The sequence below is a fragment of the Ursus americanus genome, chromosome 22, assembly GCF_024610735.1.
Source record: "Ursus americanus isolate L20-20 chromosome 22, mUrsAme1.1.p, whole genome shotgun sequence".
NCBI lineage: Eukaryota > Metazoa > Chordata > Mammalia > Carnivora > Ursidae > Ursus > Ursus americanus.
The window spans coordinates 26,376,423-26,389,603 of NC_142148.1; the positions used below are offsets into that span (position 1 = coordinate 26,376,423).

At 38.2% G+C, this 13,181-nt stretch overlaps 1 protein-coding gene and 1 long non-coding RNA gene across 2 annotated transcripts in view; one reads left to right on the forward strand and one right to left on the reverse strand.

The window, feature by feature from the left end:
• Positions 1-13,181, reverse strand: part of LOC148108048 (uncharacterized) — a 305,012-nt gene that overhangs the window by 163,067 nt on the left and 128,764 nt on the right. The window lies entirely within an intron of this gene.
• On the forward strand, positions 4,403-8,548 carry DEFB126 (defensin beta 126). Its single transcript, XM_045807362.2, is given in 3 exon segments — positions 4,403-4,525; positions 8,296-8,505; positions 8,508-8,548. Coding segments are annotated over 3 exon segments (309 nt in total). The 5' UTR covers positions 4,403-4,467.

Genomic DNA, 13,181 nt, shown 5'->3' on the forward strand with positions numbered 1-13,181 from the left:
TTCTTTAGCTCCAGAATTTCTGCTTGGGTCTTTTTTTTAGGATCAATCTCTTTGATAAAGAGTTCATTTTGTTCATGTATTTTTCCCCTAATATCATTGAACTGTCTTACTAAGTTTTCTTGTGGCTCATTAAGTTTCTTCAAAACAGCTATTTTTGGGGCTCCTGGGTGGCTCAATCTTAGTTAAGCATCTGTCTTCAGCTCAGGGTGTGATCCTAGCATTCTGGGATCGAGCCCCACATCAGGCTCCTCTGCTGGGAGCCTGCTTCTTCCTCTCCCACTTCCCCTGCTTGTGTTCCCTCTCTCGCTGGCTGGCTTTCTCTCTGTCAAATAAATAAATAAAATCTTTTTTAAAAACAGCTATTTTTAATTCTTTATCAGCTAGATTGCAGTATTCCCTAGTTTTGAGCTCAGTTGTTGGAGAATTATGGATATCTTATGGTGATGGCATATTTCTTTGATTCTTCATGTTCCTGCATTTTTCATTGCTGCCTTCAATGTGATGCAGCAGAAACCTCCTTAAGTCTCTACTGGCTGTCTTCCCATGCGGTACTGTTCCTTGGTGTTGGTTTACCTGGTTTTCTTAGGTTGTGTATGGGTAGACCAGCTCCACCTTTCTTGTTCCATCTTGTGGCAGAATTCTTAAGCTTTTGTTATTTTCTCTTGTTATAACTCACCAGTCTGGCTGCTGGAAGCCTCCCTTTAGTTTCCAGAAGGTGGCACTGTAGCTTGTGGTTTCTCCTTGCCCACAGACCCGGCTACCTGAACTACTCTCACTGCCACACAAAGATCTGGCTGCTGAGTGGGGAGAGGTGTGGGCTTAGCACTGGGGCATTGTGGGTGCTTGTGGACCAGGTGAGGAGATCCTCCAGTGGGACACTCCCAGAGGTTTGTGGGCAGACTTCCTACTGAAGTCAAAAGCAGTCATTAGGAACTGCTTTCTCTATGGCCTTTTGATATTCTTATCTGTTTCCTTCCCTGGCTCTTCCCTTCCCCCTGGCATGGGAGTCCTGCCTCAGTACTCTGGGTTCTTATGAAAAGAAACAAGTTTCTCCAGCCATGACCCATACAACTGGGGTAGCTGGTCACTAACTCACTGCTTTCCACCTCCTCAGTGGGAGATGTTGTCCCCAACAATGCACAGCTTAGTCCTGTGCAGTATCACCCTAGGTGGCTCTCATGGAATTCCTCTCCACTGTGTCCAAACTCCTATTCTTCCCTCTCTGCTGCTCTGCGGGAGTCTCCCTGTAGCCTAAACCCAGGCAACGGTTTTGTGTTTTTTGTTTGTTTGTTTGTTTGTTTTTTGTAATGCAAGTGCCTGACTTAAGCTTTGATTGCTGAGGCATCCATTTCAACAATGGCTATCTCTAATAAACACATTGCCAGCCACAGAGTTAGAAAAAGAACCACTCCTCTTCACTGAGGTTCCTTTGTTTTAGAGATCTTGGTTGATTTCAATAACTGACGACTTGGGACACTAGCTTTTTCTCTTCCCATGCTTTACCCTTTTTTTTTAGTTTTATTTATTTAAGTAATCTCTACAACCCAATGTGGGGCTCAAACTCATGACCCTGAGATCCAGAGTCACACACTCTTTCCACTGAGTCAGCCAGGTGTCCATAATACCCTAGACCCCCACCCTCAACCCAAATAAAAGCAGAACCCCAGGTCCCTGTGCACACTCCCTAGCCATGACTTCCCTGTGTGGCCTCAGGCATGCTATGTAATTTCCATGCCCTATAAATAATAAAACTTTATGTTTTCAAAGTTTCCTGATAGTTGTTGCTAAAGGACATCTTGCAGTCATAACCATAAGGGCTGGTCCAACCATAACACCAGTTATTGATAGGCTGAGACTGACACACAATACACCTTCAGGCAGGTAGATTTCTGCAAGTTCTCTATAGACTGGTTTGCAATTTCTAGACTATCATATAAATGACATGGTCTTGGCAATGATTTTTTAAATATGACACCAGAAGAACAAACAACAGAAGCAAAAATTAACAAGTAAGACTGTATCAAACTTAAAAGCTTCTGCACAGCAAAAGAAACGATCAACAAAATGAAAATAGCAACCTACAGAATAGGAGAAAATATTTGCAAACCATATATCAGACAAAGGGTTAATATAAAGAATGAACACAACTCAATAACAGAAAAACAAACAATCTAATTTTAAGATGGGAAGAAGACTTAGATATTTTTCCAAAGAATACATCCAAACGGCCAACAGACACATGAAAAGTTGCTTCACACCACTAATCAGGGAAATGCAAACCAAAACCACAATGAGATATCGTCTCACCCCTGTTGGAATGACTGTCATCGAGACAAGAAATAATAAATGTTGGCAAGAATGTAGAGAAAAGGGAACGCTTGTGCACTGTTATAGAAATGTAAATTAGGATAGCCACTATGGAAAACAGCACAGCAGTTCCTCAAAAAATTAAAAATAGAACTACCATAGGATCTAGAAATTCACTTCTAAATATATATCCAAAGGAACTCTCATAAAGTACTGGTAAGAATGTAAAATGGTACAACGATTTGGAAAAGAAATTGGTTGGGTTTTTTTTCTTTCTTTCTTTTTTAAGTAAGCTCTACAGCCAACATGGCACTTGAACTCACAACCCTGAGATCAGGGGCACCTGGGTGGCTCAGCCGTTAAGCGTCTGCCTTCAGGACCCTGGGATCGAGCCCTGTATCAGGCTCCCTGCTCGGTGGGAAGCCTGCTCTCCCTCTCACACTCTCCTCCCTTGCTTGTGTTCCCTCTCTAGCTGTCTCTCTCTGTCAAATAAATAAATAAAAATCTTAAAAAAAAAAAAAAAAAAAACAAACCCTGAGATCAAGAGTCGCATGCTCTACCAACTAAGCCAGACAGGCACCTGGCCATTTCTTAATAAGTAAAATATATACCCATTCTGTGACTCTACCTTCCTATTCCCTTACTAGCTGTTTATCTGAAAGAAATGAGAGCATATATCCACATGAAGACTTGCACACAAATGATTAGCAACAGATTTGTAATAGCTAATATCTGGAAACAACTAAAATTAGGAGGTGAATGAATAAATGAAATTTTGTATACACATGGAATAGAACATTATCAATTAAAGTAAATTAAGTGTTATTATACCCAACAACATGGATGAATCTCAAAATTATTACATTGATGAAAGAAGACAGGCTAAAAAAGAATGCATAGTATATAATTTCATTTATGTGATATTCTAGAAATTGCAAACCAATCTATAGACAGACATTGGACCATTGGTTGTATGAGAAATATGGAGGAAGGGGAAGAAAGAAATGGACTTCAGAGAAGCACAAGGAATCTTTGAAGGTTGAAGGAGGTATTATCTTGACTGAGGTGGTGGTTTCACTGATGTTTGCATATGTCAAACTCATCAAATTGAACACTTTAAATAATACAGTTTAATATATGTCAGTTATATCTCAATGAAGCTGTAAAAGAAAGGAAAAAAAATAAAATATCTTCACAAAAAAGGAAATCTCTAAGATGTTTTGAATTCCAGTCACAATCCAGAGGGCCACTCAAAAAATTTTAATGCAATTTAAAGTTTACTCACTGACTATCTGCCTTAAACCAGTCCCATCCAGAGGAAATAACTATTACTAAAATGATGTGTATCCTTTCACCCCTTTTAGCTGATACTTTTACTGACATACATACACACTATACTGTTTTACATAAATTAAAATCATTACTATATTGTTCCATAGCATTGCTTTTGCACTCAAAAATATGTTTAGAAAGACAAATCCGCTGAACTCTTTTTAACAGATGCATGACATTAAATCATATGAATGCACTTCATTTAATGATGTTCTACTGATGGATTTAAAGGGGGATTTGAAGACATCTTTGTACATATATCTTTGATCATTGATTTATTTCTTTAAAAAAAACTTTTTGAAGTGCCTATTATCAAAAGAGTATTAATCTATTCATTCAACAATTACATAGGTACTTCTCTGTACACAGTACCGAAAAACAGAAAAGAATCATATGTAGTCAGTGTCCTTAAAGACATTCCATTTTAGAGGAAGAGACAGGTGAACAGACTGTCACAATGCAGTGAGATAAACACTGATAGAATCAACACAAGTAGCTGTGAAAAAAACAGGTAGGAGTGCTCAGGCCTGGAGGATCAGAATAAATTACCCTTGTAAGTGTCCTTTCTCTCCAAACCATAACATTCTTGCACCTTCTCTTCTATTTGTCATTCCTTAAAGGTATGCCTAGTACAGGACTCTGAACAGTGGTGCCTCATTTAGAGCTGCTGGCCAATAGACTGCAGTTGTGTTTGACACAGTATCCTATATGCTACTCGTCTACTGGCTGAGCTCAACCCCATTTACAGAGGACAACAGAGACCTGTGTTCAGGGTCACACTGAATAGAGACTGCTGGACTCCACAGAACCCACTGTCTCTCAGGAGCGATGAAGTCCTTATTATTCACCCTTGCAATTTTTTTGCTCCTGGCCCACTTGGTCTCAGGTAAATAAAATCTTGGGGAAGAAGAAACACTAACCTAAAACAGGGTCCTGCACATAGAGTCGCTATTGTCAAACTGTCCATGGGAATGGGGGAGGTGTTCTCACAGGACAGGAGGCTGAGGTTTGCCCTATTTCTTCAGAATATCTCTGTTCTAAGATATCTCAAGGCTCTCACAACAGAGCAGTGTCTATGGTTGGCAGTTAAGGAGAATAATGAGAATCCAAATGCAGAGATGGTCCTGATGCTCCAAACCCCCTATCCTATCACTCAGGGACTTGCTCAGGCCAGCCCTGCTTCACTTCACTTCATATGGTACCAAGTATTACTCCTGAAGTAACAATTCTACAATATTACTTCTTCTGATTGTCTTGGTCTTACAGAGATGGTCTCCCACTTTTTTATTCTTGGATGTGATTAACAGGACAAGAAAGGCTGTTTCTAAATATCCATAGGACTGTAAAGTGGAAAAGATAAGGAAACTATCCTGGGTGGACATGAGGGAAAGATTCAGAACTGCTGGAAGTCCCATGTCACATTTCAGGCTACTTGTGTAAGCATTCCTTCTTTTTAATTGATTCTATAGTTTATATTTACAAAATTAAGACAGGAATACTGCAAGTATTTGGGATATCAAAAAATTGGCTACAATTTATTTTTATTTTTATTTTTTTAAGATTTTATTTATTTATTTGAGAGAGAGAGAGCGAGAGAGAGAGCAGGAGAGACAGCGAGCAGTGGGGAGGGGCAGAGGGAGAGGGAGAAGCAGGCTCCATGCTGAGCAGGGAGCGCGATGTGGGGCTCAATCCCAGGACCTGAGGATCATGACCTGAGCCGAAGGCAGCCGCTTAACTGACTGGGCCACCCAGGTACCCCCAAAATTGGCTACAATTTAATAACCTCTTATATTTTCTAAATGTTGACCAACTCATATGCATGTTTCTAATTTTTTAATTTAACATTTTATGAAGAAAATTTTACAGACATTTAAATATTCCTCAAAAATACAGTTTGCCATAGATGTTTATTATTCTACTTTTACACCAACATTTACTTGGAAAGACCCCTATTGTATCAAGTTGTTTTTTCTAATGTGTCAGTATTACAAACAGTGTTGTAATCTAGTTCATAAATCATTATAGGATTTCTGATATATAAGCAAATTTTAGAAGCTCCATTTCCAGGTTACAGCATATTCTTTCTTTTAAGGGAACCACCATACATTTTCAAATGGCCATTCCTAGTATATTAGTGCTTTCTCACTAATTTGTTTAGTTTTTACCAGATAAGTATATTAACTTTGAAATTTGATATTACTGTAAATATTGTGTGCTGGCTTTTTAATACCTTTATTGATATGTACTTTCATTCCGATGACATAGGGCATTATTTTTTTTAAGGGAACTGCCATATATTTTCAAATGGTTACTCTTAGTATATTAGTGCTTCCTTACTATTTTGTTACTTTCACCTGACAGTTTTGTCAACTTTGGCATTTCATGTATTGTAAATTATTGTGTGTTGGTTATTTTTAACTTTATTGATATAGAATTTATACATCATATGGTTCACTTATTTAAAATGTATAAATCAATGCATTTTAGTCTATTTAGAGAATTGTGCAACTATCATCATAATCTAACTTAGAACCTCCTCACCATCCTAGAAAGAAACCTTGCACCTATCATCAGTTACTCCTCACTTGGCCCCACACACCCAAGGCAATCACTTATTGGTCACTTTTTAATTTTTTATTAATTTATTGAGGCATGAAATTTTTATTTTCATATCAAATCTATTGGTATTTTTCTTTGCATTCTCCATTAGCTTAGAAAGTTCTTCCCAGTGTTGAGAACAGTTATTCACCCATACTTTATATTTTCTATGGTTCGATTTTTTACACTGGCCTATATCTCATCTGTAATTTTTAAATATACGGCACAAAGTGCCAGACTAACTTTTTGAGGACGAACTTCCTAACAGAAAGAGAGTTGTGTTACTTGACAGCCTGCCTCCAAGGACGATGGTCTCCATTCTCTACTACTAGCAGACTGTTCAAATGGTATGAGAGGTACCTCAGAAAATGTTCCTGGTCTAATGTAGCCTCAAAATTCTATGAGTTTAGATTATACAATTTCTCTCCCTGTTTCTGAGACATTGATGACATATATCACCTGTTCACATGGTGTCCTAGTTCTAAACTGAAGGGCCCTGAGAAAATTCAGGTTCCCTTTCTAGACAAACACAAGCAATTCAGGATTATTCTGTGAGATTAGCCAATCCACCATCTCCAAGATCCGGTGGCATTAAAAATGGAACACTTAGGAAGGATATTTGGGAGAGGAAATCCACAAAACACCAAGGTATGTGGAACATCAGGAATGGAAAGAAGGAAACAAGAGACTTGATCTAAGATTTCCATCCATATATCCCAACTGAAGAAAGCCATTTGAGTGTCACGTCCATGGAGATGTTTGAGAGAGTAAGGAAGAGAGGATAAAAGAGGGAGTGGCTGGAAAGGAAGTGTAAATTCAAAGACCATTGCAAGAGCGCTTGAGACACAGAATATGAAGAGGGAGAAGAGTCATGAAAACAACAGAAGTCCCTCAGGTACATCAAGCTCTTCACTAGCTCCTAGCCTTTGCATATGCAACTCCCTTTCCTTCTACCATCTTCCAGCTCTTCACAGAGGTGGATCCTTTTTATCTTTCATGTCTAGCATCAAATATCACTTCCTTAGGGATAATTTCTTCTATCATCCTGTCAACAGTAGCTCTATTAAGTTGCTCTCTCTTACATTATTTCTTTCCTTAATAATACTTATATCAACCTGTAGCTATTTGTTATTTTCTTTCTCTTCTTTTCAAATGCAAGCACCTAAACTTATCTGTCCTGCTTAATTCTGATTATACACTTTTTTTGGTTGAATAAAAGAAAGTATGACTCAACATAGAGCAAGATGTGGAGGAGTCCCAACATCTCTTCAAGGTCCTCTGTGTTAAACCATGTGATGGAAGACTTTGTAAAGGTATATAATATGCACATAAAATATGCACATACAAAATATTTACACACTGCAGAATGTCTCTCTGATTAGTACATTCCTAGTAAAATGTCTCTTGTATATTTTATTCCTAAAATTACCAAAAATTGTGCAGATATCTCAATATCATATGTAACCAAAGTTTATATGTTAAAAATTTAGACGTCTATCACTCGATACATTTTGAACATCATACGTAAGACAAGCATAAAGTTATATTCCAAATATAATTTGTAAGACCTCAGAAGCATGTAAAGACATTCTGGAAATCCCCCTAAGTGTCAACAAAAGCTATGTGTGTTTTGGTAATCCTGAGGAGCATTACAACAATGATTTAAGCATTTCATATGTTAAGAGGATAGCTTGTGAGTTCTATTTAGGTGTTTAAATGTGTTTTGGTTACATTTTAGAAAATGGGATTTTGTTTGATATGTAATGATATGCTATATTTTTTTCCATTTAAAAAAATGAAAAATAGAATTCTGGGGAAAGTTTGCATGCAGAATTCTCATTCCAGGAATGGTAAGCCCTTACATACATGTACAAATCCCACATGTTTCTGTATGCATAAAATCTCACTTATTCCTCAGAGGAGGTTTTCACTATTAGGACAAATATAACAAAGCAACTGATAAAGACTCAAATAATCAATGCTCAAAAAAGCTTGCTGTTTTAAATTTATTTAGATAAATATTTTTGGTTTAATGAGCTGTAAAATTCCTTTATACAGGTCATTTATTCTTGAAAAGGTGTGAAAACAAAACAGGATATTGCAAGAAGAAATGCGGTAATAGAGAACTTCGAAAAGATCATTTGAAATGGAGATGTGACAGACATAAGGTGTGCTGTGTTCTGGCTATCGACAACAAGATTAAACCCTTAAGTTCCAGTAATAAAATCTTCATGCCGACTGTTAAGAATCAACTATCAACCACTAAGAAATGAAAACTACACTAATGGTGATCACTGCTTCTACTGTTTGAAATTTCAGCCTCTGTCTCCTTATAGGATCCCTGGTTCATTAAAGCAAAGGGCCTTATTTTGGGGTCATTCTTCTCTCTCTACTGTACTCCCCACTGTCCCTCCACTCAGTCAAATCTCCATAGCACCAGCAATGCTAGGGGAGGGATGCAAATAAGGCAGATGCCAGACACAAGTGAGGCTCAGTCCAAAACACTCATTAGGGACTAAGGGATGATAGTGGTGTCATCATTGAAGACAGTTTCCAGCCCACAGGCCCACAATCTGCCCATAGCAGTGATTATCAAACTTTAAAGTACATCAGAAACACCTAGAGAGACTGCTAAAACACATACTTCTGGCCCTCACTTCCAGTTTCTGATTCTGTGGTATAGCCTGAGAATTAGCATACTCACAAGTTCCCAAGTGATGCTGGTGTTGCTAGTCGATGAGCCACACTTTGAGAACCACTGGCTCATAATATGGAATGTTTGAAGGCTTCCTCCTACAGGTTGAAGGTGTTTGCCAAATATTTTTTTTTAAGATTTTATTTATTTTTTTGAGAGAGAGAGCATAAGCCGGGGGAGAGGCAGAGGGAGAGAGAGAGAAGCAGGCTCCCCCCTGATCAGGGGGCCCGATAAGGGGCTTGATCCCAGCATGACCTGAGCCAAAGGCAGATGCCTAACTGACTGGGCCACCCAGGCACCAGCCAAATATTTTTTAAGTGGGTACTAATACAAAGGCATTCCTAGAAAGAGCTTTCATATCCATTTTCTTACTGGATTTCCTACAACAACCTCAGGATGTAGGTATTCTGACCTCACTTCAGAGAAGAGAAATACTGATTTGTAGGCATTTGAACTGAGACAGACTTAACTGACTATTAAGAGTACTCTGTCACTATACTCTGATATTATCCAATTTTCCTTTTTCCCTGGAAATCTGAATATAATGGCCAACTTAGAGAGGGTAGAAGGGAGAGCAAGAGCTCTGTAGTATAACCTAAATACTGGTTTATTTAGCCATTCATTTTTATTCATAGGACTTAAAAGCTGCCCATATAAAGTCAGAGAAAGTAATCAGAATGAAATATTGCCTTCATTTATTCCAGATCTTCTCCAGGAGACTGGCCTCTGCCTCCTCAAACAGATACATCTATGATCTGTGATATAATCCTGCAGAGGAGATTTGAGGGGTGGGTCAGCCCAAACTAGCAGGACATCATTGCCTTTTACTCCCATGGCTCTCATTGTAGGCAGAACTCATGAACTCAAGCAGGGAGGGGGATGGACAGAGAGGCAAGTCACTTCAGCAGAGGAAGGCAGTAGAAAAAAACATGAGCTTCACAATCAGACATCTATGAGGTCATTCACGGTCCCATCATCTATTCATCTATTCAGTCTGTAGACAACTGATTTTCCGCCTTCAAGACTAAGTTTATGAAGTTGAAGAATAGAGAAAATATTTACTCCCACTCGGAGCACTCTGAAGGTTGCTAGAGTAGTATATTCAAATTTACTCACAACATAGGGACCTAGCCATAGCAGGTTGCTGATTCCTGGGTGAAGAGCAGAAAGGCACATTTCCCAAGGGCCCTGTCCACTAGACCATGACTGCTCTGCGTGGGTCTGGTGCTTAGAAGCCATGTTTCACCTGGGGGGAAGCTCATTACAATGCAGAAAAGGCTGTGACAGAGGTTAGGAGCATAGGATCTCACTGAACAGCCAGATGGGATTTTAAAAGCTCCTGGTAGAACTTACTGTGCTTTCCCCTCAGTAATCACCTTGACCACTACCTTGAAAACATCTCAGAGCTATGATCACTGTGATTATGGATGAGGAACTTTACCCTCCTGTCCTCTTCCCTTACATCCATTTCTTCTTCATCCCATGTTTGAACTTACGTGGCAAATAACCTTTCTCCGCTTTGTGGTTTTGGGGAGAAAATGAATCTTCGTTGTATAAGAATCACAATGTGCCAGGGGTGCCTGGGTGGCTCAGTCGTTAAGCATCTGCCTTAGGCTCAGGGCGTGATCTTGGCATTCTGGGATCGAGCCCCACATCGGGCTCCTCTGCTGGGAGCCTGCTTCTTCCTCTCCCACTCCCCCTGCTGGGTTCCCTCTCTTGCTGGCTGTCTCTCTCTGTCAAATAAATAAATAAAAATCTTAAAAAAAAAAAAAAGAATCACAATGTGCCAAGCACATTGATGCACAATGTCATTAAATAAAAGCCTTATATAATAATCATGATAACATGATTAAAGCTGAAGAAACCAGAGCAAAACATATCTAGGTCCTCCTTTTACTATGTTTACATATTATGTGGTTTCTACCTCAATTTATTCATTGGTAAGGCAGGTATAATCACATACCCACCTCCTGGAATACGTCTAAAAATTAAATAAGGCACTTTGAACACTGAGCACAGTCTCTGGCACTTAATGAAATGCCATAAAATGTAGGTTTAAAAAAAGTATGTGAGGTATAGGCTATTACCATTTAAAATATGAAAAATCTGAGTTCCTGTAGGGAAAGGATCTTGAACAAGAACAGACAGCCACATTTGGGAAGGAGTTCTGCTGTTCCCAAAGCCGTATCTCTAACCCATCTCATGCTAAATCTGAAGGTATCCTCAAGGCTGACTTCTAACCTGTTAGCTTTTCGTCCTGCAGAGCCGCATAGTCCTCAAGTGTGAGCTCTGAAAACCATGCACATTCCTACCTGTGCATTCAGGCTCTAATGTCTGAATAAAGCTTTCCTTAAATAAATTAAATCAGAATCCAATTTCGATGCACATCGTATTTGATCCTAATAATGACATTCAAAAGTTTGATTCCAAGACTCATGATAAACACAAAGTAAAAACTGTAATAAAAAAATACACAAAATATAAAGATAGGGGAATCAAAGCATATTACTATGGAAAATTGTCAAATCACAAAAGAATATAGTAAGAGAGAAAGAAAGGAATAAAAGATCTGCAAAACAACCAGAAAACAATTAACAAAAGGGCGCTAGTAAGTCCCTTACTTGGGGTTTAGTACTGTTCGCTAATTATTCAGCCTCAAAAAGAGAGGGAAATTCTACTGTTGTAACAATACAGATAAACCTGGAGGATATTATGCTAAGTGAAATAAGCCAGACACAGAAAGGCAAATATCACGTGATCACGCTTATATGTGGAACTTAAAAAAAAATTGAACTCACACTAGCAGAGAGTAGAATGGTAGTTACTGGAGGCTGGGAGTGGAGGAAAGGAGGGGGTAATAATCAAGGGTACAAACTTTCAGTTATAAGATTAATAAGTTCTGAAGATCTAATGTACGGCAGAGTGACTATAGTTAATAACAATTTGTTGTACTTGAAATTTGGTAATAGAGTAGATCTCAAGTGTTCTCACCACACACACACAAGTGGTAACTATATGAAGTGATGGATATGTTAATTAGTTTGACTTTGGTAAGCATTTCACAACGTATACATATATTAAAACACCATGTGGGGGTGCCTGGATGGCTCAGTCCGTTAAGCATCTGCCTGCAGGTCATGATCCCAGGGTCCTGGGATTGAGCCCCACATCGAGCACCCTGCTCAGCCGGGAGTCTGCTTTTCCCTCTCCCTCTGCCCCTCCTCCTGCTCATGCACACACTCTCTCTCTCAAATAAATAAATAAAATCTTTAAAAAAAAAAAACCCATGTGTATACCTTAAATATATGCAATTTTATTTATCAATTATACCTCAATAAAGTTGATAAAATCTTCTGAACTAAATTATAGTAGAGATATATCAACTGAACAATTCTTAGAGGGAAATTTATGCCAATTGATCCATATATAAGAAAAGGAGATAAGTGGAAAATAATTAGAGATTCATACTGAAAGAGTAGAGAAAGTTTAGTATATAAGTTCAAATATATAGCAAATAAGACAAGCAGTAAAGAGGAAGAAAAGAAATCAATAAAATACAGAACAAATTTTCAATAAAGAAAGTGAAAACAGTTTGCTCTCCTGAGATGAGAGTGGTGATCTCGCACGCAGAATTACAGAGACCAAAAAATGGTCAACACACAAAGAAATCAACTCACAATGGCTGAATGAAAAGCAGGACAAGTACATAAAAATACATGAATCTATGGCCTTTATTAGACTAAACTCTAAGTTATATAATATCACTTGTGTTATTCTATCTTGCTACAATGTCACATTCAAAGGAAAACAGACCAGCAATCAAAAGTAAACAAAAACCCAGTCTGGTATTAACTGAGCCTGTGGCTGGCCAAACGCTCTATCCCATTATATTTTACTTCATAAAGAGTGATTAATTTTAAGCCATACATGTATATGATGAAACATGTTCAAATATTATAGAATGAAATAAAACACAAAGTAAAAATCCACTGAAACATCCCCCCAAAAGGAAACATTTCTGAAGTTTGATATTCTCCTTAGAATTATTTCCCTGTCTAAATAGTGTAACCTCATTTCTTTATTTATGAAATCAAAATTGTACCTAGAACTCCTTGATATGACTTGTAAGGTTTTAACTTAGTGATTACTTCCCCATACTCCCTCTTCTTTTTGTTAGGAATATTATTCTGTAGTTTCCTATTAGTTGACTTTATGATACGAAATCACACGTGCAAATATTTTATTTCTA